The sequence below is a fragment of the Poecilia reticulata genome, linkage group LG20 (genome assembly GCF_000633615.1).
Source record: "Poecilia reticulata strain Guanapo linkage group LG20, Guppy_female_1.0+MT, whole genome shotgun sequence".
Lineage (NCBI taxonomy): Eukaryota > Metazoa > Chordata > Actinopteri > Cyprinodontiformes > Poeciliidae > Poecilia > Poecilia reticulata.
The window spans coordinates 20,553,776-20,580,992 of record NC_024350.1 but is presented as its reverse complement, the minus strand read 5'-3'; the positions used below and the strand labels follow the sequence as shown (position 1 = coordinate 20,580,992).

Sequence of the window (27,217 nt, the reverse complement as noted above, 5' to 3'; positions counted from 1 at the left end):
TGGAAGAAAAATAGATTACTGGTTCAAACAAGTGATGATCTACCTAACCTCTTTTTTTTATCTCTGCCCCAATTCAGATTTTCATTATTATTATTATTTGGATAGATTCTTGACGCATGAGATGTTATCATTTATGATAGTGTATTAATGCGCAGTGACAAAAACAACAAAGATTATGCATTGTGTGTGTTGGTAATGCGTCCGCTCCTGTGCGTGGGTGTGTGTGTGTGTGGGTGTGTGCGKGTGGGTGTGTGTGTGTGTGGGTGTGGGTGTGTGTGTGTGGGGGAAGGGGGGGGTGCGCGTGCGTGCGTGTGTGTGTTTGTGTGTGTGTTATCAGAGAAGCCACAGAGGCTCCTCGGCCTTGGGGGTGACCGATGAAGTGCCTCCGCATATCAGTTTTTTGTCAAATACCATCTCACATAATGCAGCTGGCCCCGGCTTTTTACCCTTGAGGGAAAAACAACAAAAAAAGAAACGAGGATCATTTCTGCTTCCACTTCACAATTGTGCAGTACTTCTGTTGGACCATCACATAAAATCCTGATGTAGACCGCTGAAGTGTGTGTGTACATGCTAAAAAGGTTTAAAACAAAAGGTTTATGGGGATGTGAATACTTTTGCAAGGCGCTGTGTCATAGCAAACAAAGCTGCTTGACAGTTTTCTATTTCCTGACAGCTTTCCTGCGTCGCTCCCTTTTATTGTTTTCCAGTGGTGGAAAACAGTCTGAGAGATCCCCTGGTGAGCCCATGTAGAATAAGTGTCTGTTTGTCAGAGAGCCTGCCGGAAGCTGGATAAAGTCTTGACAACACATTCACAAACTATGTGAATTTCTACACAGATAGTGCAGAGTAGAGCACATATCTGTGTGTTTAAAATCAGATTCTGCATTTCTTAGTGTCCCTGTTGCTTGAAAAAGAAAATCAGACACCGCAACCATCCGACCCTCGAAGCTAAACAATAGATTGTGTTGACTCTTCGTCCAGGATAGTATTTACTTGAGTTTTTGTTTTTTCGCCCGGGAGTGACATAGTTTGCATTTTATTATTCAAATGCATGCGGCAGTCAAGTCCTGAGGGACCAGAGGATATTTTCTGGATCGTCAAGCTTCTCCTGAAACTGTTGACAGTTATATAAAGTCACACCTTGCTGCAGGAAAAGTCGTTCAATTAGTGCTAAATGTTGCATGTCTCAAGAAAATGACGTCGCGTCTTTCTTTTTGCTTCTGTTATTGCGAGATATATTATTCTGCACTTGTGCTCAGACACAGTAAAGACGGCAGCGCTGTCTAATATCCTGTGTCAGAAAAAGGAGAGATGAACACGTTGTGACATGAAGCCTAATGCGACCACACCTTGCATAGCTTCGCTTCATGTGTGTCGCAACATGTTAGACTCATGTCTGCTGTTTGGCCCTAAATGTTGCGCTGGTAACGGCAGAGCGGGGCCGCATCAGAGCCCTCCCAGAGGAAGTTCTACGTCTGATCTCGAATTTTATTGGCGACAGCTTTGTTAAACAGCAGCAAAGCCGGCAGAAACCGCAGATCCGTCATCGTAAACAAGTTCCAGATCTACAGGAAATCCTAATGCACCAGCTGCGGCTGAAATAAACAAACTGGCGTTAGATTTAGGCAGATCAGTGCCTGTTATCATGTTGAAAGTTTTGTTTGAGAGAGAAGGAGAGCAGCAGGAGAGGCGTTGTCACCCTGTTGTCCCCGTTGTGCAGCGAACATAAGAGTCTCGGAGATGTTGAGAGGCATGCGGAGAGGAAGTGATGGGACAAGCAAAACAAATGCATCAGTCCTGCCGTCTCCGTGGCAGCTCTGTTATGAATAATTTATCTGGGATGACGGATGTTTTGGATGTTTGGTTCCCCGGGATCACAGCTGCAAAATTGAGGCACTGATGTGGTGGTGGGGAAACTGCTGAAGGTCAGCGGTTCACTCTGAAAGATAGTCTCTGAAACCCTGATGAGTTATTTAACACAAAGTTCTAGTTCTGGTAGGACTTTCTAGAGGTTCTTCTAGGGCATAATGTGAACTTCAGCATGCCGATGTAATGAAAGTGAGGCCTTTTCTATCTGCAGCCAACTCTGTGAGTTACAACGGGCTAATGAAGCACTTCATAGTGTCCTGAACACACCGTAGTCGGGCAGTGGCTTCTTTCATTTACATGTCCTGTTACATAACATCCAGGAGTTACATGACGAAGCAATGTTTCTGTACAACCATATGCTTTTGCAATTTGTCTGAGCAATATCATGTTATGTCTCTTTTACTCAACAGGATTCTTGAATAAAACCACATTTGTGCAACACTTTTGTGAAACTTACAGTTTTAGATCCCTAAACGTGGGGAATATTTTCCACATCTTTGTGAGCTAAAAGTTGCTAAAACGATTTATGATGCACCTGGTCTCGCTGCTCTCACCGTCGTAATTAGGTTTGTGTTTTGAATTTGTCGCTTGGAGATGCAGAGTTGTCTGATTTGTGAGCAGAGCAGTAATAATCCGCTACTCGAAGGGTGCAGCACCACAGGCAGGCAGACACTAGACACCCCGACAGCAGCGACACGCCCGATGCTTCCCGGCACTTCTGCTAAGGTCCAGCCCAATGCCTGGACCAGCCCTTCGCAATGGCCGGAACCCAGAAGAACAAAAGGACAGAATGCACAGCATCATCCTGCCTAGGGGCGAGCTAAAGGAAAAACATCCATCCATTCCTGGTTACTTACTTTTAGAGTTCGACTATGCTTAAAATTTATACCAAGTATTCCTGGCATTGGACACATGCATGTGTAAGAACCATTGGAAGATTGTGAAGGGTACCTTTGTTGTAAAGAACTCAAAGCTTATATGCAAATTACAGGAAAGTCACTGTTTATGCACACTTCTTTTATTCAAATCTTTGGCCTCAGTTTACCTCCAGCATCACTATTACTTCAATTTGGTAACCATGTAAAATTTTATTGGTGTTGTCTTAACACTCATCCAGCTCCTCAAAAGACCCGTTGGTCCAGTCGGAGTGTGAGTCTGATCAGTCTTTGTTGGTCTTTCCTGTTTTCCCTGAAATTCAGAATATGAAGAATTTCACTGAAAAACAAGCGTTTGCCTCCAAGTGCAGAATAACATGTAAGGAATTCAAAGTTCACCTCCAGGAAATGACATTATTCAGAAAACATTTGGGGTCTCTCAGACAGGAAGGCTGAATTCAGGACACATCATGGACAAAACACAAGGACATTAAAAGCTATCAAAAGAGAAAAAGAGTGTATGTGTAGATAAATATAAAACAAACTAGTAGTTAATTGACCTGATAAGATGTTTTCATATACGACTGTTTCTTCTAAGTGTTGATAACCTTCTACGAATTAGACAAATAAAATTCAATAGATTTAAACAAAATAGATCAATTGTTCTTGGCTATGACTTGCCCAGTCACGAACAGTATTTTGTTGTTTTCACCTATATTTACAATCATTTTTATACAATTTGAAGGTTTTTTTTTCCCATTTTGCTTTGATGCATCCAGACACTTCAATGTATTTTATAAGGATTTTATCTGATAGGGCAACAGAAAGTATAGTGCGATGTAAGGAGAAGGACGTTGTAGTTTTAACACACTTGCTTTTTCTCTCATTTCCTTCCAAGAAACCAAATTTCCTTGTTTGATTCTCAAGGTTGTCTTGTTTTTCTGTGGACATTGGTTAAATGTTTCCGTTCAGTTTCAGTTTACCAAACCATAACAGTGGACTGTGTACCTTGTTCTTTTAAAAAAAGTATCAGTGTCAACAATTTGAGGATGCGAGAAGTTTTAGGCCTAAAAAAAGTATCTGAAAATCATGTTTTTCCATAATATAGGGGGAAAAAATCCATCAAAGACCTGAAACAGGATGTGGAAGGTGAATCATCCTCCAGTCGATCTTCTACTGTCAGCATTTACATATGGGTCACAGTGTTTCAACAAGCTAAGTGAGTATTCTTCTGAAAATAGTCATGGACTGGACTGAAACTGAATGAATAAACATTCAGGTTGGAAGCTAAAAATAAGTCTAACAGTTGAATTCATCCATCACTTATTGTGTGTTAATCTGTACCGCAACAGATCTCAATTTAAACTGGTGTATGAATTCAGAGCCTGTTTCTTCTTTCAGTCATTCCCCTAAAGTTTGTACCAAATACTATCCTCATCTTGATTGAATCTTCCAAACCTGTGTGGCCTCACAACGCCTGAAGTTATTAATTTCCTGGAAAACTGCTTAGAATTCTGCACGTCTCATTTTGCTCCCGGGGCTTTTTTTTTTTTTTTTACTGGTGACATGGTTGACATTTTGATTTTCTGGTGAAACAGGAAAAGCGAGCAGAGTTTGGTCAGGTTAACAGCCAGAGCAAGACAAGCTTTTTTTTTTTTTAGGGAAGAAGACCACAGCAAAGCCGCCTTTAACAGTTCCAGTCTTAGCCTGGTCCCACACATACCGAACATTGTTATAAATTAGTAGATCGAATTAATTTGTCACCGTCAATTATAATAAAAATTTATCAACCATAAAGGAATTTTAACTTTGCAATTTGATACCTGAATTTCAGTTTCTGTTTCTTTAAGAAGCTCCTGCTCTTTATGACACTCCTCACAACAATGCTTCTCATTATGCCATTTGACTGAGTGATAATTTGTAGGATGAGCTCAGCGGACGTGAAGTTCCAGCAGACGTTTGCTAATTGCTGCTGCCGCTAGTCTGGAGGAGCTGTTTGGGGGAGCGGTGCTCTGTGAGGAGGAGACTCCAGCTCCAAGGAGGAGTTTTGTGGAGAAGGCGACACTTTGTGAGAACTATTGATTAGGCACCCCCAAATGGTTGCCATGGGAGATTCAAGGATATAATCAAAAATAATCAAAGCAAGACTCTAGGTATGTTTTATTTATGAGGGGATAACATAGCGTAATATAAAACTCAAAAAAGTTGATTTTACGTAATACCCCCTTTGAGACCTCACCTTGATGTCACTATGGGTTTGCTATAGTATCTTATTTTCCAATTCTACAACATATCTTAACACTGAAACACTCCCAAAGCATGTTGCTACCATAATTACAGTGTTTATTTGAAAGCCTCACCTCGACTCCTTGGTAGTTTGGCCAAACAGCTACTTTTTTTTTTTATCTCCTCTTGCCATGAAAGATTTCTCGAGAATATATTTGGATTGTTTAGGTGGACAGATGCAAATTTCAGCTGTTCATTTTGGAGAAGGCACTCATTTCTTTCAGTCTAAGATAAAGACACCTTGACACTGGTTTTCTATGAGTTTCCAATTTATGGAAAAGCTTGATTTTTCTGAACATTTAATTTCTTCTGAACAAAAGTTTGGGTCAGATAGTAAGTCAGTCGAAAATCTTTGGAACTTGCTTATCGGCTCGGTCTGGGCTTTGACACCCGCCAATGATTTGTAAAGTAGAACTGGCGTCTCCGTGGCGTTTAACTTTGTGTGTTAGAAAGTAGAAAGGTGGTCAAACAACAGAAATAAGTCAGAAGCTCGTCGACAGCTCTCTAAAGGACATCTAACCAAATACTAGTGAGGAGGAGTGTATGTATATATCTGTGTCTACTTGTGTGTGGTTCAAATAAATTCAAACTTACGCACCCAATTCTTGTTTTTAAAAAATTCATTGACTCAGTGCATATAGTATAATTATACAGCCCTGAAAAAAATGGTCCAAATGCGTCCCCCCAAATTAATAGGCCCGTGCTGAATGTATGCTAACACTACATAACTATATTTAGTACACCACTCTCAAATCACTTGGGGTAAATTTGTTGGGATAAGCCAGGAAATCACAGCTTCTGCAGAGAACAATGCCTGCCACTTGTTGGAGGTTACCAGGTCATAAAGTTGGAGAATGAGGACGTGGTTGGTTGAGGCATTAATGACTCCGTAAACAATAAGAGAGCGTGAAAATTTAAAGGACGCAGGGATCCGGCAGGATTGCTGCAGAGCCGCTGGAGGAAAACCGGCGATAACGACTCTGCCGAACTCCCCGCCTGCATACGAGCATGCACCACTGGCTTCCAGAACACATAAAGTCTGGGTTTGCTCGAGTAAAGTGTTTTAAAACCATTTGTTAGTCATCAGCAAACACAAGCTGGAGGGGAGGGGGGAAAAAAAAAAAAAAAAAGAGTCCATGGAGGCTTATTTTATAGAGCATATCAGCCTAGGATGGGGGGGTGAACCGTTTGCAGCTCTGACTGAAAGGGCAGGGGAAACGCAGCACACAACTTTACATGCTGTAATGGCTTTTATCTCTCTCCTAAATCACAACAGTAGCTGTGACTGTTTTTACTGCGTGTCCAGAGGCCTGTTTTCAGTTTGTCACCAGAGACATTTTTTCTTGTTCGTGCCTTCACTTTATAGATTTATCCCTTTTCTAGGTCAAAGCCACACTTTGTGGATTCAAGTTACTGCGCCTGGGTGTTGGGGAGCTGGGATACAGAGCGAATTTTCCTCACAGTGGCTCAACTCAACAGTTCTCTGCAAAACCGTTAATAAATCTTCCAACATTTCATTTTTCTGGGGGGATGTTACATTGCATTTTAATGGATTCGTCTAGCATGTATTTGTAGTTGGCTCCCCTGCAAAAGTACATGTAAAATGCTGTGTGTGTTCTGGAAGTTAACAGATGTTCTCCTTAATGCCCCCTCCCAACCGGTAGTGGCAGCAGCATGCTGTGGGGAAGCTCTTTTTAAGCATAACGTCAAACCTGGTAAGATGGATGGAGTATACATGCATTCAGCCACAATACAATTAAAACCATCTCTTACGGCAACTGCAGAAAGAAAACATTAATTTTTAAGTCTTGAAGCAGATTCTGAATTTGATTCATAACGAGGCCACGCATGCCAACAGACGTGATTTGATCCAAACCATTTTGCTCTGGTTGGATCTCTGCAGCTCCTCCAGAGTTACCAAAGCTCTCCTGGCTGCTTATCCAATCAATGCTCTTCTTACAAAGTCCGTCAGTTCATTTGGATGCCCTGGATTTTATGTGGGTATATCAAATGCACACCACACTTTTAAGATTTCATTTGTAAAACAGAAAATGTGAGTCGTTTATACTTTCCCTTTCTTCTCACCATTTTGCATTACTTGGAGTAAAACATGCCAAAGTTCCCAGCAATAAATGGTGAAACTGAAGGGGTGTGAATAACTTTATTTACACAAAAGAAGCAAGAATTGAACAGGAATGTCTAAATGATGCAAAACAGAAATGAGAGGCGTCTTGACAGATTTTATTCCCCTAACTGCTCATTTCTATTTTCCTGTGGGGATGAGTCGTGACACTGAGCTCCCATATTTAGTCATGAAGCTCGCCATCTGCTCAGTCAGCATATTTCCTGCAGAAATGTTCACACACAGGCTCTTATTTCTGCTGCCAGTTGTCTATTACGTCTGTGGTTTACAACAATGGTGTGTCTGTGCAGGTTGACACCAGCCTCAGCTGCAGCTAAACGAGTCAATCCATGAAACTGAAATATAGAGGCAAGGATGCAGGAACTATATTTAAGGGGATTTTTAAATAACTTAGAAAAAAAAAACACATTAAAGATACACACGTCATGCTTTTTTATTATTCTAGACTTGATAAGGAGCCATACAGTACAGAAAAAATAGATATACAGTACAGGAGTTAGTCATGTGGTGTATGTGGTGAATTGTGTACAGTGCAAGCTAAATTCACTCTTAAAACAGGTACAGCGCTTTCTGGAAAAGATGTCTAAAAACCCTTAAATTACATAGAAATAAAATTATTGAGGTTGAATAATCTCAGTCTGAACAATTCCAATAAAACCCAGTAGAATATTTATTCCACAGAGGGGAAAAAAGAATCCAACATTAAGAAATAATTGCGTCATGTGAACCGTTTCTGTGTTGGTTTGGTCACGTTTAGAAATCATGATCCTCTTGAGAAAATTTGACTTAAATTTTGGGGGCATTTCAAAGACTTGGCAATACCAACCACTCCAAGAATGACTCTGAGGCTTTGGAAAGGAAAACAGCCCCCAGTATCACACATCTTCCACCATACATAACAATAGGTTTCAGTTGTTTTTCTACTTAATAATGCTTTATATCACACCAATCCTACTCTCAGTGTTTGATACTGAAAAACTAAAGCTTAGTTTCATGTAGCCAAAGCACCAGTTCCATTTAAAAAGTAATGAAATAATTTACATTTAGGAAGACTTTCTATGGCGCCACTGTCTAAATAAAAGTTTCTACAAGTTTCAGTAAGTTACATTTAGGACTTTTTAAGACCAGAAATGGTTTAATAAAGGAGCGACTGAGCAGGAGTGTTTTCATTAGAATTGCCTGTAGATATCATCTTCTATCTTAGGCAAAAATTGGTCCATTGTCAACAAAAGCTGATGAATTAAGCAGTAAACAAATAATCTAAGACATACTGTCTCGTACTAGATTTCAGACCTAGTACGAGAAATCTGGACACAGGACTTTTTAAGGCCATAAAATGGAGGTTATTACAAACAGGACTTCTTTTTTAGGGACCTGCAAAAACTGGTTAGCATGTATAGTATGTTCTGGCTGCAAAGAAGACATACTGAGCCCATTCTGAGCGCTCCTTGCTGCAGGTGTTTGTAGATTTTGGGGTTTTTATGGCTCTGACTTGCAGATATGAGCAAGTTTAGACTCAGCAGCTCTTCTCTTGTAGCCAATTCAACCAGCTTGGCTTGAATTCAGTGCTCTGTTGTCTTTCCCGTTTTTAAGAATGATGAGAAATATCTTTTAAAGTTTAAAGATATTGTGAATAACCTGCATGAGAGTATATGTTTAAAAAAATTTTTTAAATTTTTTTACATGTGATTTTTTTTTTCCCCCAACTGAATAGATATTCTTAGTTTAAACATCTTTAGCAATAAGCGTGAACCTTGATGTTAATATTTTTATGGCTGTAATGATGATGTTTTGAGGAACCTATTAACAAAAATTAATTTCTTGTTTCTGACTGAATAATAATAAAAAAAAATGCCTGAGTGATTCAATAAAATACAACACAGTGCAAACAACGCAACAACATAAAAGTATGTGTGTATGACTAAGTACCGATATACAGGAGAATAAAGTGTTTAAAGGACCCGCCTGCTGTTGTTCAGAGGTAACTGTATCATTTTGGTTCTTAAGGCAAAGACAGGCTCCACACTTGTTACACTGAAAGCAGCTGTGTGTGTTTTTACTCGGCTTCAGCTGGCTCTGGAGGTTTAGGGGCCTTCTGTGTCGTCCCTGCCGACGGGGAACTCTGTTATCTCCTTGGAAATTCGTTCAGCTATCGTCCTGCTGCTGGCAACAATCAGCCTGCGAGACATCAGATCAAACGGCCCACCTGGTTAAGGGAGACAGATGTAAAAATAAGGACTTTTTTCCCCTCAATATGGTAAAAAGTTAATTGATTAACAAAATAGTGTGTGAAAACGAACGATTCAATAACATGTTGAAAATTTGTTGATTTTTGGTTTTGAATTGGTGCAAGAACCTTGATTTCTTTAAAATTTTTTTAGCTGTTTTGTTACAGCTGTTGGTAGGATATCCATGCATTAATTTTGATTATATAGATCTTAACAAAATGAATCTTTTTTGACAAACAAAAATCCCAAGGCTGGAACTTTTATCGGAGTTTGTCCGTATGCCCCTAAACGCACAAGCTGCACATCCAAACAAACGATGAATGACGAAGCAGCTCCTCTCGGCCCACTGGGAGTTAATTTTAACTACAAAAAAACAATCTGATGGGATGCTGGAAAAGACCTTTGTTGTGTGAAAGCTGTGCAAATAGAAGACGGCCTATCAGAAGTCAACAGTTCACATTTCTAAAAAAGTATATTTTTTAAAGGTTTATGAATAATCAGGGGTTCCTGAAGCCCTTGAAAGCTGAATGGGTATAATAATCTGTACCAAACAGATAGTTTAATAACCTAAAGGACATATTAGAAACAATAAATATCTCTGTCCAATAGTTTAGCAGTTTAGCAACATTTTCAAGTTTTTGAATTGAAAATGTTGCTTGTTTTTGTCATTATATGGTTTTGATTAAAATGCAGACCTAGAAAAGGGTAAAAGGAAAAACTCCACACTTTTCCAGACTGTAATAAAAACCAGATTGTTTTTATTTTGTCTCTAGATGTAAAAACTCTCGACCTGAAACCAGGTGCACCTTCGGTTTACCTCGACTACCTTTTGCGGCTCGTAGGAAACGTGGACCAAACGAGAGACGAGAATAGTAGAAGACGGTGAAAAACTTTGACAGAAAAAGAAGATCATGTACTGTAAGGTGACATTTTCTATTCTGCAGAAACCACGAACACAGCTGTGCTCTGCCAGGAGGGGGCTTGTGAATATCCCAACACCTGCTGCTGCCTCACATCTTGACATTTCTGTTTACGTGGAAGAAAAACCAAGGTGCTTATATAATGGGGTGACACTTGGATAATAAAAATAATCAAAAACATCCATTTGAGAAGCACACAGTAAGCATTATGTGTCTAATTTGTCTACGATGAATGTTTATTAAGCGCTATAACAGATCTGTCAGACCAGAAATAACATTTTGCTGAGATTGTTTCTTGGTGCAACAGTGACCCCTACACTCCAAATCTGGAAAAGCGAAGGATAAGTTGCATTTTTTAAATAACTTGAGTTGGAACTCATCTCACTAGTAAGATGAACAGCAAGTAAAAAATAAGTTGTGAAGCTATGATTCACAGAGCTGTTGCTGGAGACGGCGCTCCGTTTCCACAGTGACCGGCTACGTTTGGCTTAGAGAAGAGCAGCGAGAGATTTCCTGCCTCTCCGCGTCTCGCCGTACATCACAGCATGCTCGGCGCAGCGCAAAGGTTGCTTTCACTTTCCTGAGAGCAAAGCCCTTGATGCACAGCACATGCAACGTAGGTGGGGGTTCAGAGTGAAGAGGGGCCTTTACCTCAAAGAAACCACCTGCAGAAGCTGTGGGCTGTCAGGGAATCAGCTCCACGTCCAAACACCTCCCTCACCTGACTGGACAAACTGGTTTCAGTTTTTAGGCAAGGATGTGTCGACTGTTCTTGAGTTTGCCATGATGATCATCAAGGAGTGAAACCCGGGGATAAAGGAAGCAGTTTGTCTAGGAGGTCTGTAGGCTTCGAAGAGGCCAGGCTCCCTCTGGAGATTTTCCAGCAGAGCAAACTGCAGTATTCATCCAGCTCACTGGCCAGATTGCAAATATTGATCGCATGGAGAAGTTTTGAGTATCTACCAGACAAATCAGTTAATGCATCGTTAAAGAAGTTGAAATGAGTGACAGGGTTATGGGTGTTTTAGGGGATAAGCTTTGCAGGGAGCATCGATATGTATTACTGGATTGGACAGGGCCTATTAGCCACTATAGCTAGTGACACACCCATGCAGGCACCATTACTGTGCACTGAATAATGTCCACAAAGACCATAGTGTTCCAATGTGGGATGCGTGGGAATCTGTCTAAAAAATGGTTAAAGCGCCCTTATTCATTATCTGATTTCTAAATATCCGATTATCTGATTTATAAAATATGGTTTCATTTAAACACGAGAAAATTGCAGATGTTTTAAGACATAAGATATGTATTCTCCCTAGATATAAATCTATAGACAGTTTGGTTTCCGTCAGTTCTGTCCAGATGCAACAGAGGACTAAGCAAATACACTGGGCAATAATTTAATTTTACATAATTGCCGCTTTTAGCAGCCATAGTGTGTTAAAAGTAAAAAATAAAAACTACAGCTTTATAAAATATTTCATCCTTTTTTATGACTGTCATGTATAACAAACCCGTTGTCATGGCAACAGACAGACAGCAGCTCCGCTAGCCGAAACTCATCAGGAAGTGACATCAAAAACACGTAAACATTAATCCAGCTAAAAAAAAAAAGAAAAGAAAATACATTCCAAAACCAACTTATTTTCTCTCAGGTTTTTCTCTCCATAGAAGACACACCTGGTGTGGAAGAAGGCACCAGCTGAGGTATCCTGCAGTCAACTCATCGTTCTCCCTATCCTGCCGTTAACCTTTTTCCTTTCATTAGCACAGAAAGATGAAAAAACTTTTTAAACCAACTTGAATAACAAGCTGAACTTATTAAGCTCCACTGCTTCATAACTAGGATCAAATGGCCAATCTTTTGAAAAGTGTCTTTGTTGTCATCTTCTTCATTAGTAGAAGTGTCCCTAAAGCACATCACTTTGACAGGCACTTCAGTAGGTCTCCAGCAGAGTCCCTGTTTGGAGACGTCCAGTTGTCTCTGCGACTCACCTGAAATGTCCATGATGACGCCTCCGGCCTCAGTCACGACGGCCGCCCCTCCAGCCATGTCCCAGCAGTGGATCCCCATGTGATAGTAGGCGTCGGCCGAACCGGACGCCACGAGGCACATGTTGACGGCGGCGCTGCCTGGGGAGCGGATCCTGGAAACGGGACATTTACTTTCAGCTTGTAGTGGGAATAATAACTGAGCAGCAATCATCTCCGGCTTAACAGTCCGTTATGTTGCTTTTTCCAACTTTTCCTTTTTTTTTCTGACATGAGTCTGCACCACCAACTTACTTTAATTTGGAGAAAACACTAACAAGAGGCGGCTTTTATTGTTAGAAATGATAGATAAAAAGGTTGCTGTGTACACAACAACAAGGGAGAAGAAGGTGGAGGGCAGCAGAAGCTTCCATATGATTTATTAATAGACAACGTTTTGATCCAATTCAGGTCAAAAGATTAAAAATGAAGAGGGTGAGACCATTTATACACACCTCCCACTGGGAGGCTTCAGGCGCTTTCAGGTTATTTAAAAAATGCATCACAAAACACTACAGAGGGATGGGTCTAAGAAAAAAGGAGTTTTTAGGTAAATTCCTATTTTTGAGTCTAAACAGAACCTAACATTAAAACATAAGAGCCAATCAGTGTTTGTTTTACAAGATGTGCAATATCATACTGCTGGATGAGACCATGGAGTGTGAAGGTGTAGAAGTTTCCATTTCAATGTTTTTATTTTATTTCACTGGGTATTTTGTGATAAATGTAGAGTAAAATAACTACTCAAAACTAAAAAACATTTTTGAAAGAGTTGGAGCAAAATAACAAATTTTGCTGGACGATAAATTGTCCCAGAAGTTATGGAGATAAACGATAAAATTGTTGCTTTGAGACCATTTTTCAAGTAACATAGAGGAAATGGCTTCAAGTCATTAAGTTTCCAGATAAACCGATACTGCATCTACCCGTTTCAGACTCATGCCAGGAAGAAAAACGAAAAAAAAAAAAAACAACTTTCCTGGTTTTCTATCACAAACCTAAACATGTGGAGTTTGCTCAGCTGGAACCACGTTTTGAATAAAAAAGATCAATAGCTTTTTGTCACTCATTGGAGAAACTGAAGCTTATACATTACGTGGAATCATCTCACATACAGTGAAAAACATTAAGCCATAATTTTATTTTTTTCTAATGTTGACAGTTGTGGTCTACAGACAATGAAAACAAAAAAAAAAAGAGTTTAGGGAGATACAAAAACGACGTTTTATACAGAAATGTCAGGCTCCTGAGAAGTTTGTCGGTTTTGCCTTCTCCTACATGAACTGCTGCATCACTCCATAGGTTAATATTTACCCGTGAACCGGTATGGTGAGGATAGTCCTGATGTTGGCCAACATAATGTTGAAGTGCTCAGTTTCCTCCTTGAAGTTCATTTCGGTCAGCACCAAAGACTTGCTAATGTCTTCAGAAACAGAAACAGAAAGAAATCCATTCATTCCTGAAACAAACAGGACCAACAGCGGACGTCCAGCTCCACCTAGTGGATTGATTTGCAACTACAGCACCAGTCATGTGTCATACGGAATCTACCTTTCTGTCCGGACACTTTGATGGGGTTTCCGTTGCAAAATGCTCCCTTCCCCTTCCGTGCCGTGTACATTTTGTCCTCGATGCAGCTGTAGACAATCCCAAACTCTATCTGAGAGCAAAAGGCAGTGCAGAAAACACGCTGATGATTGAAGCTGTGTGGGAGGAGGGCTAAAAACAGAGCAGCAGCTGCATAACAAGGAGGATTTTTCAGCATCACTATTCAAAGATTCACAAGGCAACAATGGGGTTAATGTCTATTATAATCAAGAAATCACAGCGGGGGAATAAACACGAGATTTGCATATATTAAGACCTACCTCTTTCTTCACTGTGAAGCCGATTGATACAGACACAAAGGGGAACCTACCCAACAGAAATGTACAATATAAAACATCCGTTTAATGAACTCCCAGTAGGAATCAGGCTCTAAGAAGCAAGCTTCTATTATCAGTTCATTTTCATCTAATTATCCCTGAAGACAATCCAAGAGAGGACAATCCAAGAAAGGGAAGCTAATTAAAAGATAAAAATAGTCAAGGAGGGACTGAGATGAAACAGATTCAGAGCAGTTTCAGGCTTCCGGGAGAGCCTCACATCCCGGTTAGGAGTACCTGTGCACAAAGTTGGTGGTGCCGTCGATGGGGTCGATGATCCAAGTGGGATCGTCGGTGAGAACGCTGGGAGCGCCAGCGGCTACCGACTCCTCACCGATGAATCTTTGAAATAAAAAGCAAAAACAAAAGGAAACGGAAGGAAACAGCAGTTTTGATGTTAGCTAAACAAGTTGAAATTTTAAAAAGAACATCGTCCAAACTTGTAGCCATGTACCGTTTGCTTCCTGATTTCTATTTTACTATAAGATAAGCGACACAAACTGGAAACTGGTTGGTCCAACCCTTAGATTTATTCCCGACTTTGTCTGCATATATGAACAGTTGCCATCGGAGATTCAATCATTCCTAAAATATGCATGAAGGAATCAGTGACAGTCACGGTAAACTTTTTTTATGACGAAATAACATATTAACAAGACACAAAGTTCAAAAAAAATATTTAAAAGTCTCCCTCTCTGTCTCCTGTTTCATTTACTATTGTTGCAAGAAAAGTCTCCCATTCAAGCCCAATGAATCTTGGGATAGTTTGGGCTGCAAAGGATACGCCAGGAAAACAGGGCGTACTGGTGGCTCCAGTGGCCGACTGGTAGAGCAGGTACATCTACCGAGGCTGCAGTCCTTGACGTAGCTGTACTGGTTCGATTTAGCATTTACTGCGCTCTGCCCTTCTTCCTCTCATACAAATACAGTCACTAGTGCCAAAAAGTGTGTCGCTTTTGTGGGCGGCATTTGGAGGAGAATTCAAATTTGGACAGCCTTGGAAGGATGCAACCCCTGAATATGAACACACCATATGCAGTCACACCCCACTTTCATTTTTTAACATTTTTATGGAGTTATTAAATTTTTCCAAAACTGCTTTATTTTTCCTTCATCTTCCCTTGATAAACAACAACAACAGTGTGGAATGTGTTTAGTGTTTTCAAGGCCAGAATTAATTAATTGTATAACCCTGAAAAGTTTGAGAAGCCCTTGTGTTCACTAAGACTAACTGCCTTAATATATTATTATTATTAATATGTTTAAGAGGCACATTAATAAACGGTTTACAAAGTGTGAAATGACCACCACTTTTCTGCATGTTTATATGTGTAATTATAAAAGCAGGGTCTGCTGGCATTAACCTTTAGCATAAAGCATATTTAGAGGGTGCAGAGGTCCTCAACCTTTTTAAACAGAGAGCCCCCTGCTTGCATTGGCACAAATTCTCCTTTTATCCTCTACTGTAGCATGGGAGCATAAAAAAACGTTCTAAAAATGTGTAAGTTCAGACTTTTTTCTCCTTTAAATTTGCAACAAAATGCTTAATCCTTGAAAATTACAAATGATCTGGGTCTTTATGCTTGTGTATTCTCAGAAAAGAGAGTTACTCTTATTGAGCAAAAAAGGTGACTTCTCCATCTAAGTAAATGATTTCCACTTCACACATCTTTTAAAAGCCTCAGCATGAATTCTCTAAAATAAGATCAATTTCCTCCCCAATCATGTCACAAGTTTATGCTAAATGAGACATGCATCACATATATATATATATATATAAACAGGCATACAAAGGAAAAAACAGAATATGATGCAAAGTTTGCTTTTAACTATCTTCAAGTATTTTGATCATCTCTTTGATATTAAAAGCCCAGACCACGATACTAATTCAGACGGCATACATATTAGATTATGTACAGGTATGGTTTACAACAAAGGTTTAATCCGTTGTGCACGTACAAACAAAAAGACAGAAGTTTGGTCATAATTTTCTCCACGTGCAGACCGGCGATGTGTGTGCAAGTGATCTGGTTTACAAGACGCAGGCACATCTAGAACAGCCGCCCAATGGCACAACAGCAGGCAACTCGAGTTGAGCAACATTATCGGCAGCTGCCAACGGTAGCAGCAAACGGCAAAACCAGCTGCAAACACATGACTGACCCAAAACACTCAAGAACTGAAAAACTATTGCAACAGGGAAACGCTGTAAACAAAAAAAAATAAAAAATACTGCTATCACAGAAAACAAAACAAATCCAGCTACCACAGACAAAATGCTGCAGGAGGGGAAATGCCACAAATGGCAAAAACAACTGCAGATTTGAAACCCTGAAAACTTGCATAATAATTAATCGCTCCATTTCTCTTATGTCCTCTGGAAGCGGCTGTTCTTCGGTTGAGGTAAAAACAAAAAACTCATGCATCACAGATCTTCCATAACAGCAGCGCACCTGTGCGTGGGGTACTTCTCCTTTAAGGAAGATATAATGAGCTGCTCCACTTTTTGGTCCGTCTCAGTCACCAGGTCAACCGGAGAGCTCTTCTGCATGATGGTGATGTCCTTCTGCAGCGCCTCGCGGATCATCTGTCAGAAACACGGCAACGACTGAACACATCTGCTGCTCTAATTAGCCCCATGTGATGAGCGTCATGGTGACAGATTGTTGGCAAGAGTTGGCCACAGACGACAAAGTGTCTGAGCTCTGTAGGTTCATACATTTATTCCGAGTGGGGTTTCCTTCAATGCAACATTATGTTCATTCTGCAACATGTTAGTACTGAGAAACGAATTCCACAATGAAAACTTTAGGAGCAGAAAAAAACGCAAATGACAACTTTCACACAGAAAGCAGGACTATCTGCAACTTTTAAAGAGAAAGTCTTAAATAAAATGAATTTTATTGCAGAACTTCACTAAATTCTCTAGAAGAAAACCAGGCCTACAGCATCACAGATCCTCTACATTGCAAAACAGAGGGCCTCGCGGCTGGGGGGGTGTTTGTTGAAGAAAAATGAAATCTTAGTCTCCAGAAACATAACTCCAGAAGTCTTCAGCAAACTCCACATGTTTACATTTGAGACAATGAGACAGAAAAGCCTTTTTCCTGGCATGCTTCCCAAACAACTGGTTGCTATGGAGACTTAGTGACCCCAGAAAGCCACTCTTTACAACAGTTCTCCAACATTAAGATCAACACCATCGTCACTAAATCTAGCTGATAATATTTCCCCCCCAAGAAGCACAGTTTTGTTTTTGCTTTGCTTTTGGATGTGCGATAAAACAATGAGCTGGTTTAATATTATGCATTTCCAATCAGTGGTTTTATATTTAATGTTTGATTAACAAATTATTATTTTACTTATATGAAATAGACACGTACAGACACATAATAAAGAGACATACTCTGTTTTTTTCCTCCCTAGAATCAAATTAGTCTAAACTTTTCATGCTTTATGTTACATAATATTGCTCAGATTATTTCTATCAGCTGAATGTCAGAATTATAAGAGATAATTTTCTATTATTTTCTTAAATTTGAAAGGTTTGCGCAGATTAGTAAATGGAGGAACTGCCTTTTAAACTGTATTACTTGGGTTAACTGGGTTTTCTTTCACCGCGCTTATCACAATCATTTCTTGGGGTTCTGACCCATTCCTCCTGACAGAACTGGTATGTTTGAGGCAAATGTGTCTTCTAATTTGCTCTTAAATACTTTTTGTTAGCAAAAGTGACTAAAGTAAAGTAAAATAAAAATAACAGGTTTCTGATGGCTATTCCAAAATATTGACTTTGCTGTCCTGTAGGCACTTTCTTAGTGAAATAGCACTTTTTGAACTTTACTGCAGTGGCACGATGTTGGAAGACTTTCTGGTAAAATCAATAAACCTGCTTATTTGTGAATTAAATTAATATCCCCATAAATAGTTTGCTTACGTTTCCTGCCCGTTTGGTGACATCTAAACAGAAGTCCATACATTCCTGCCAAGGATCGCTCATGTTGATAGAGGAGCGAAGAATGAAGATTAAGATACCTGGAAGATAAAGAAAGGCTTTACTAAAACACAGCAACATGCAGTCCGTCTAGTTAACAGTCTTTAAGACAGCAACCGTAAGACAAAATATTTTAAATGGGTTAACATGTTTTGAATAAAAAAAGAGGGAAATGTCAGTTATAGCATAAATTAGCTTTCTAAAATAGCTTATAGCTTCACAGATTTAGTACAGAAAGAGTAGATGCCATGTACCAAAGGGTTACAAAACAACGTCAGATAATTTCCCAAACAATTGTGGATTTGATTTAACTTCCGCCTTTTGAGTTTACACTTTGACTGACCTCAAGCTAATTTAGCCAACCTGGAGAATGAGAGACACTCACAACATTGACGTTTAGCCGTGGGAGGCTGGAGCTTCCGCTTCTTTTTCTTCTTCTTGGCGGATTGAAAACAACTTCAGAGATGCATACTGCCACCTAGTGTACGTGAGTGTAACCTCACCGTCTCCACCCACTGTTCTTGCATTGTCTAATGTAAAAGTAATTAATAATTCTTTATCTAGCATTTATAATATTTCCTCATGTTCGCTTTCTTCAATTGCATATTTAATACACTTCATCAAAACATGATCAGCAATTTATTTTTCCCCGCAAACGTAATATTTATTGTTTTTCTTTTTCCCTGTTTTCTCATTATTACATCTTCCCTTCTACTTCTTTCTTCATAGCCAATTCTTTGTTATTACAATTTTTTGTATTTTATACAATGTTTTCCCTTTCTAATTTTCTTTCCAATTTTTTTTTTTTTTGCCATATTTCTATTTCTTTCCCTTTACTAAAAGTATTCAAATGCAGAAAACTCCTGATTTAAACCAGCAGGTGGCATCAGCATCACTGGTAACAGCAACAAAAGTACGTCTAAAAGTTCTGAACATGAACATAAGAAATACTTACAGTACATCAAACTTTAATCATACATTATGAATCTCTTAAAAGTAATGCAATGTCGCCATAGCCAAACATGTAATCAGTTTCATCTTAATTCAAAACAGCTGTCTGGGGAGCAGGGAAACAAAATCAGACATTCTGTGGTAAATAACTTCTTACAGTTTATTTAAGAGACATATTTAAAAATGTATGTACCATGTATGCATTGTTACCAAGTATTTTAATGAGACTTGTTGGTTCTATTATTTTGAATCAAAATGAGCAACACTATTACATTTCAGTTTTTAGACTCAGAGAAACTGATGTTGAGAACTTTAATTGTATAGAACTGATTTTGTCAGCAGAGAAAAACTAATACAATTTAACTGATTGGATATTTTGCTCATAATAAAATTCTTGAGAACTTTGTGTATATTATCTCCCAAATTATGGTGCAAATTTTCAGAGTACAGCAGACGCTTTGTTTGGGAGATTCCTACCAGCATCCTAATAGGAGTCATGTGAATCTTTTGGAAAATGGGGGTGGGAAAAAAAAAGACGTTTTTCAAGTCATAGTAAGGAGACGAAAACAACCTCAACAACTCTCAGTCCTTTAAGGAAAGTGTTGGAATGAACTATCGGACATACCAATAAGTTGGAAATCAAGAACCAACTGCTTCCCATTGTAACTGTGGGAGCATTTTGCAGGCTAATACTAGGAAATGGAAGGTGGTAAGCTTGACATTTTTACAGAAATTTGTACACAATATTTTCAACTTCATGTAACTTTGAAAAAGAACAAAAGTTTTAAAAAAGGATTTCTGTATCCTGCTCTTACATTAGTTTGAAGTCTTTGTATTGAGTGCTTGACACGCTGGTGGTTTTGTTAGAGCTGCACTAACAAAGCTTACTTTTTGCACTTAATGCATGAGTGCAAAAAGTCAAATAAAGCAGTTGAAAGCTGTTTGCTGTTCAAAAATAATAACTACATGTAAGCCAATGACAGACATCTTTTGAGTCTTCAGAATTAAATGTTGTACTTTGCAGCTACAATCAGTAATACCGTCCTTTTTACAGAGTGTGGGGGGGGGGGCTTATCAACGCAATGACAAGTTAAAACATGTCTCTTTTTAAGGTTTACGGTGCGACCAAGCGTTCCACCATTATGCCTTCCGTTACATCGGCTTGCTCCGTAATATTCACCATATGTAAGTAATTCTCTCCAATGTGTCCCGTGACAATCTTTCACAAAGTGAACCACTCCTAAATGTAACAGATAATGTCTTTTTTTTTTTTTCTTTGACCTTTGTGTCTGACTCAAAGGGATTATTGTGCCTCAGCTCTGCCTCTGTCCAGTACAAGCCACGTTTGGGACAACTCCAAACATTAAGCACATCGTGATAGGAAGATGCTTCACTTACACCACACTGATTCAGCCCGGCTTACGGTAACGTACCATTAATAAATAGCATAATTATAGACATATAGAATATTTATAGACACATTTTGCGCCTTGACTAAGAAGAGTACGACATCTTTACTGACTTAATCTTGTTCTGGAGCCCAGAGAAAAATAAAATAGTTTGGCATCAGCAGATGTGACTTATTGAAACAGGTCCTTGCACGTGAAAGGTGGCTTTAAGATTTGACATTTAAAGAACGGTTTTGAATGGGTTCATTTGTGAGCTTAGCTGAAGAATGAAAGAGCTTGAAAAAGAAAGCAGTGATTAATGTTGATGGATTTGTAGTAAGTCATTTACATGTCAGAGGTTTTTCAGCGGGATCCACCAGCTTGTGTTTGCAGACCTTTTTACTATGAGGTTGGCTTTTATTGTTGTATATAAATATCTCAAATTGTAACACATTTTATCACAATACAATCTGTGGAAATGTGAAATACATGCAGGTCTTAAATGATTTTATTCAGTATTGAAAAAAAAGAAAGAAATCAACCTGTTACATGTAAAAAAATAAAAAAGTAACTATGAGTTTATCAACTATTTTTGCCTTTCTTGGTAAAATGGTGACAAACTGCCATCTAGCATTTGCCATGACTATCAATGAGTCATTTTTATTACTGTATTTGAATTCTAGTCAACTCTTTTTCCACAATTGCTCAAACGCAGCATCACTGCATGGTTCTTGAGCGCAAACAGCCTCTCAATGAGATTATAGTCCAAACTTTGACTAAGCCACTCTAAAACCATAAATATTGATTTTACTTAGACTAACTGCTGGAGTCATTTGGTTCGTTGTCCCAAAGTGTAAGGTCACCTTACATTCCTGTTAAGAACCTAAAAATAAGTGACTGGTTCTCGCACTCTGTGACCCCAAGATGACACACTTTCCTGCATTTCTCTAACAGGGAGCCTTGGAGTTTTGTGCCTCCCTTGTCATCCTCTTAACTGTGACTTGTTTGTCACAATTCCAGTTGTTTTTAATTATTGCTATTACCGTAGCTTAGACACGTTTAAGCAGGCTGTTATTATTTTTCTTGTATCCATGTCCTTGCACGTAAAGATAAAGAAGCCAGTGCCCTGCCTAAATGACATGTTCCTTTGTTCAGTTGACAAGCCATCAGTCACCCACACTCACTTTAAGCCCAGGAGGGTACGGCTCTAAACCTCATTGCTGGCAAAGCTGGCTGCTCGCAGAGCAATGGAAAGTGAGGTGGAAGGAAAAACTCAGAAAAATGTCCACAAGCAATGTGATATCTTAAGCTTCTTATAACCTGAATTTTGGGTATTTCTTAGGTACAAACCGTAATCATTAAACTTAACAGTTGCTAAAGTTGCTCAAATAAATTATCCTTTCGGTCAATTTCTAACGTATTACCGAACAATTGTGAGTCTTTCATCAGCAGTTATTTTTGTGACGAATTGTTCCATATTCAGGTACGACTGTGAGGAGATCTGGAGGCAGTTTGAGAAGGCTGTCGTCCAGCAGGCCTCTTGCAATGTGACAGAAGAGCATTATTTTGAGATGTTTAGCATGATGCCACAGGTCTGGCCCTGTGACAGGGTGAGTGTTGAAACTGGTGTTTTAATAAATCAGCTCTTAAATCGCTTGGTAAACAGAGGTTTCCTTTTATCTGTTCAGTTTCTGTTTTGGAGTAAAACCCGGATGTTGGTGCACAGCTATGCGGCTGTTTTTCGGCACTTCTGGACACTGGAAGACACGTTGGTTGGTTTCCTGTTCAACGACCTGATCTGGTGTGGCCAGGAGGAAGACTCTGGTGGGTTGATCTTCACGTGCAATAAAGAAGAGTTTTTACAAACAATTATGAATACACTGCCTTATATTTTTGCTACAATTCTATCACAGCCTAACCTTGAACATCAATGCATTTTATTATGATTTTATAGGATAAACTGATACAATAATGTGCATGTTTGGGCCGTGAAAAGAAAAGAAAAGGATGCATGTTTTTCAGATATTTTAGAATTGAAAATCTGAAAACTGGCTTCATTTTTACCACATATACATTTAAATATTGTACATTTTCCTGCTGGAAGTTAAGTCTCTGCTTCAGATTCATTTTCTCTGCACCCTGTAAAAGTTTAAGTTTTCCATAAGATTACGTATCTAGCACCATTTATCACACAATCAGCATGTACTCGCTTCCCCTTCTTCCCCAGATGCCGTTACTGCTGTGCTTCTCAGCACCTTCTTTCACGTGGTTTCAGTGTCTGCTACGTGACAAACTGCAAACAGAAGTTCTCATGGCTTTGCTGAGTCTCACTCCAGAATTTCAAAATATTTACAGCATTAATTTCATTTCAGCATTAGATCTGGTCAAACTGGATGATTTAGCTCGTTCGGTTCCTGCCCAGGTTAAACTATTTCTTCTAGCACACCCTCAATAATCTACTGCTGAGCCGTAAAAATACTGAGGCTGGTGTACACCTACTTAGACTAATATTCCAAAGTGATTTATGTGTATTTTGTTGGAATGTAACATAAATATAATTTGTTTGACTCAGACTTCGATTTCAACTCTTGTCCAGCCTGGTCAACATGCAGAACCCATCCTGTTTACTCTTTATGGAAGCGAGCCTCACAAAATGTAAAGTTTTTTTTTCTTTTTTTCTCCAACAAGCAACTTTTCCTTCAGAATCTTGCGTGCCAATTTGCTCTCACTGGCTTCCCGTTTGTTAGTTTGCCGAGATGGCGTGTGGGAACATTACCGTGTTGCTGAATGGGTCTATTACTGATGCGTTCAACAGGAAGAGGTAAGACGACAGGAGTAAGTTACTGAAAACGTGTTCAAAACTAAACTGTTTGACTTTTTTTCTTTTTTCGTAGCATGTTTGGAAGCGTTGAACTGGACAGCCTGAATCCTCAGAGAGTGAACTACGTCAACATAAAGGTGGTGACAAATCCAGAGGGACCGCACATGTAAGAACAAAAACTGCAATTTTCTTTAAAAATATTACCTCAATCAATCACATTGATATGATAAAGAGCTTTTTTGGCTGCAATATGCACCAACTGGCCACGTCAAGAGGTGATGATTTGGTGCAGAAGGAGTTGCAGCAGAAATAAAACAGAAGTTATTGGCACATGTATTCCAGCAGTGATGTATGTTGATTCAGTTTCTATGTGCTCAGTGGATCAGAAAGTAATCTTCAACAAACAGGACGTCCACCACAGAACCAGGAATCAGTTAGACTTTTTCCCAGCAGGTGATTTATTGTCCTAATGGTCATAAATCTTCTCAACAGGTGATCACTTGACCACTGGTTAGCTCAACACAAAGTGTGACTGAGAAATGGGAAACCAAAATTTACCTATTTAAAAAAATTATCCAATGAAAAATCAAAGAGGAGTGGCTTGGGTTAGCTTCTAAAACAGGACCGCTAGCTGAAGAAGCATTTTGTTCTCTGGTCAAATGAGGCCATAATTGAACTATTTGACCTGTATAAACTATATTTGATCAAATTTTGAATGAATTCACAACAAGCATTATTAAAATTTCTACAAAACACGCCAGAGAGCTGACAGGATAGTCCTGACAGAAAACCTGTTAGATGCTTTAAAAGACTCCAACATGGGACAGAGGTTAACCTTCCAGACACCAGAGCTATAATGCAACGGTTTGGATCGAAACATATTCATGTTTTAAAATGGTTCAGTCAAAGTCCAGTCAAATTGGTTGAGACAAGACTTCAAAATGTGCTGGTAGTAGATGGTATCTATTTAGTATGAAAACAAGAATAGGTCAAAATGTCAATGTTCAGAGCTGGTAGACTCTGAGGGAATAAATATATATATATATCACATTTTCTGATTCTTATTTGTAAAATTTTAAAAACCCATTTTTCTTTCCAGTTTACAATTACGTCTTACTTTACATATAATAAAGTAAAATACCTTGTAATTTGTGGTTGCAATGTGACATATTGTGAGGAGTAGCACTGCATGCTCACTTGTCACCGGCAGAAGTAAAGAGGAAAAAGACAAACCGTAAATTGAGACAGTTTAGTTGACTCGTTCTTGGTTTGTTTGTTTTTTTAATGATTTGCCAGAAGAGGTGAATCAAGGGTAATGAAAGCAGAATTTCCTTACACCACGCTTCAGTTGCAGATTTCCATGAAGTTCATCTCCTTCAGGGTCTGCTTATCTGATTGGCGTGACTGTCTGATAAGGTCACTTTTTGTTCAGACTTGTCGGAGAGAAAGAGAGTTTCACTTTGTTAAAAAAAAAAGAATAAAATAAAATGGGTTCAGACTGACTCTAGAGTTGTTGCTTTTGTTTCAGTGTTTTGTTGGGATTGTGCTGCGATGTAAAAAAAAAAAAAAATCAACCAGTCCAAGTGGATTGCTGGCAATGGATAAAACTAATTGAGTTTTAGTTTGTATCATTAAAATTTTGATTTTTTTTTCCTATTTAAATTCAGAAATATCACTTCCTAGTCCTAACAGAACAGTTAAACTACCTAATGTCATTTATTAATTGACACTAACACAGAAAGGCAGGACTTAAAAGTAACATCATCATGCAACGTCACAACTATTGTTACTTTACACAGCAAATTTAAGCTAAGTTTATTTTCACCATTTCTTTTTTATAATTATTTACTTACTAAAATATTTCAAACTATCATGTTTTTTGACTTTCCTGCAGAGGATCATGCGGTCGAGGATCTATCGTAGAGCTCATCCACATACTCCGGTCACGAGGTTTCCGCTGGACCTGTACCAACAGTGACCTGTAAGTGACACCCGAAGACTTTTCATCATTGTGCAATTTTGGAAAACTGATTGGGAGCAACTGAATAACGAACATTATGCAATATGTGTTGCAAAAAAGTTTCAGCTTCCTTAAAGGCGAGGTTAGGGACACTTTTAGACTTTTCAAAAGGTCATGCCAGATCCACCAATAATACGGCATGTAAAGTCTTTTCTTGGGGCCATTTTGACCTTGTGACTGATCTACATTGAAAGAAACAATGGTGAAAATATCTTTTTCAAAGGATTTTGAGCCAAACTGTCAGCTGTGAGAAACCAAATTAACCAAGATGTCATTTTTCACAGGACCTTGGTGATGCTTCAGTGCATCCAGGACCTAAATCAGCCCAGCTGCCAGATGTTGCCAAGCAGCATGTTGCAACAAAAGGACCAAACATCCACATGAATCATATTTTGAAACCATGTGTCATAATCTGGTGTTGGTATTTTAAGCTTTAAAATATACCTTGCCTGGTAGTGAAACTAATTTAATGGCTGATATTTTCTTTCCAAACCTTCCAGAGATGGAAAAGGGGGCAAGATTAAAAAAGTTTAAACTTCTGCCTACATCTTTTTCCAAACAAATACTTATCTAAATATGCTTTGTTAGCGTTATAGATTTTTGTATCAATGTTTAGTGTTTAACCTCTGCCTTATGTTTAACATTTGCTAGAAGAAGTGGGTCTTTTTTAGCTAACACATGCACACAGCTGCAGCTTACTGAACATCACAGAGGTTTCAGGTTTTAGGTGCAGCAATATTGTGGTATTTAAATTGTCAATGTGAATATGTTTGAAATAAATAAACTAAAACAAATAAAACATTTGATGTACATTTATAACTATCAGTACATTATTTCGGAGGTAATCAGAGTCAAATGGCTCATTTTATTAATCTGATTTAAAAAATGGTTCTGCAGACCTAACTACTAATAGGTGGTTTAATTTAATAATTGTATATTTCTACAGTGTCTATCATTCTTACAGTGGTGTGAAAAGTGTTTTCCCCCTTCCTCATTTCCTGTTTTTTTGCATGTTTGTCCCACTTAAGTGTTTCGGAACGTCAAACCAATTTAAGCAATAGTCAAGGACAACACAAGTAAACAAAAAGCAATTTGTAAATGAAAGTGTTTATTATTAAAGGAGAAAAAAAATCCAAACCATCATGGCCCTGTGTGAAAAAGTGATTGCCCCCCTCGTTAAAATCAGTGGTGGAGAAAGTACTCAAACAATGTACTTAAGTAAAAGTACAAATACACAGACAAAAATGTACTTAAGTAAAAGTCAAAGTACCACATTATTATTTTACTTAAGTAAAAGTAAGAAAGTACAAGCTTTTAAAACTACTTAAGTATTAAAAGTAAAAGTACTTGCCGACTGTATTATCCAACGGCTTACATAATGTCATTAAGTGTACCTATCGTATTTAGTTTTAATAAATTAGTAATGCACCATTTTAATGAGCAATGCTGCAGATAAAGCATGTTTTTATTGTGTTTACCCTGTGACAGTTTAGATTTAGATATGTTATTGTTATGCATCAGAATTTCAGGGATGACCTGCAGGGTTAAATGTAATTAGGCAAAATGAGAGGAATTATTATACCTTTGAAATGTTTTATTTAATTCAAAATAAACACATTCAAAAGAAACTTGTTTCCCTGAAAAAAGGGACTTTAAACTGACCTAACAAACATCAAGCGATTTGGAAACATCTAGTCTTCCGTCCTAACAAAACATGAACTTAACTTTTTTGCTATTTTAACAGCTATTTTGAGAGAACT

The 27,217-nt window shown here is 38.6% G+C and overlaps 2 protein-coding genes across 7 annotated transcripts; one reads left to right on the top strand and one right to left on the bottom strand.

Annotated features, from left to right (window-relative positions):
• Positions 1–7,180: 7,180 nt before the first annotated feature.
• On the bottom strand, positions 7,181–18,715 carry impa2 (inositol monophosphatase 2). Of its 4 annotated transcripts, XR_532323.2 has the most exons (10): positions 18,621–18,712; positions 18,221–18,318; positions 16,737–16,870; positions 14,521–14,625; positions 14,227–14,272; positions 13,910–14,018; positions 13,673–13,781; positions 12,323–12,474; positions 12,008–12,085; positions 9,296–9,382 (listed from the first exon to the last, which is right to left on the bottom strand). XR_532323.2 is itself a non-coding variant. In XM_008396556.2 (9 exons), exons 2-9 carry the CDS (start codon positions 18,281–18,283, stop codon positions 9,261–9,263), a joined length of 840 nt encoding a protein of 279 aa, XP_008394778.1. In that variant the 5' UTR covers positions 18,284–18,318; positions 18,663–18,715; the 3' UTR covers positions 7,181–9,260. The 4 variants fall into 4 exon arrangements, 3 of the variants coding, with proteins under 3 accessions (XP_008394778.1, XP_008394777.1, XP_008394779.1); XM_008396556.2 differs by lacking the exon at positions 12,008–12,085 and having other exon boundaries at positions 7,181–9,382; positions 18,663–18,715; XM_008396555.2 differs by lacking the exon at positions 12,008–12,085 and having other exon boundaries at positions 7,181–9,382.
• A 1,056-nt stretch (positions 18,716–19,771) lies between these two features.
• LOC103456801 (ADP-ribosyl cyclase/cyclic ADP-ribose hydrolase 1-like) lies at positions 19,772–26,242 on the top strand. Of its 3 annotated transcripts, none has more exons than XM_008396554.1 (10): positions 19,772–19,937; positions 20,341–20,413; positions 20,529–20,652; positions 22,100–22,226; positions 22,305–22,440; positions 23,213–23,271; positions 23,364–23,437; positions 23,511–23,603; positions 25,332–25,418; positions 25,742–26,242. In XM_008396554.1, the coding sequence occupies exons 2-10, from the start codon at positions 20,371–20,373 to the stop codon at positions 25,839–25,841; spliced, it is 843 nt and encodes a 280-aa protein (XP_008394776.1). In that variant the 5' UTR covers positions 19,772–19,937; positions 20,341–20,370; the 3' UTR covers positions 25,842–26,242. The 3 variants fall into 3 exon arrangements, with proteins under 3 accessions (XP_008394776.1, XP_008394774.1, XP_008394773.1); XM_008396552.1 differs by having other exon boundaries at positions 19,773–19,934; positions 23,189–23,271; XM_008396551.1 differs by having other exon boundaries at positions 19,773–19,937; positions 23,189–23,271.
• The last annotated feature ends 975 nt before the right edge of the window (positions 26,243–27,217 follow it).

Bases quoted from the DNA above. Each gene is read 5' to 3' on its own strand.
- impa2 (XM_008396556.2), bottom strand. From the start codon at position 18,283: ATGAGCGATCCTTGGCAGGAATGTATGGACTTCTGTTTAGATGTCACC. The intron at 14,626-16,736 runs GTGCGCTGCTGT...TTTATTTCAAAG, and splicing joins GAGAAGTACCCCACGCACAG to ATTCATCGGTGAGGAGTCGG. The intron at 14,273-14,520 runs GTACTCCTAACC...TCTGTTGGGTAG, and splicing joins ACCACCAACTTTGTGCACAG to GTTCCCCTTTGTGTCTGTAT.
- LOC103456801 (XM_008396552.1), top strand. From the start codon at position 20,371: ATGCCTTCCGTTACATCGGCTTGCTCCGTAATATTCACCATAT. The intron at 20,653-22,099 runs GTAACGTACCAT...TTCCATATTCAG, and splicing joins CTGATTCAGCCCGGCTTACG to GTACGACTGTGAGGAGATCT. The intron at 23,604-25,331 runs GTAAGAACAAAA...ACTTTCCTGCAG, and splicing joins AATCCAGAGGGACCGCACAT to AGGATCATGCGGTCGAGGAT.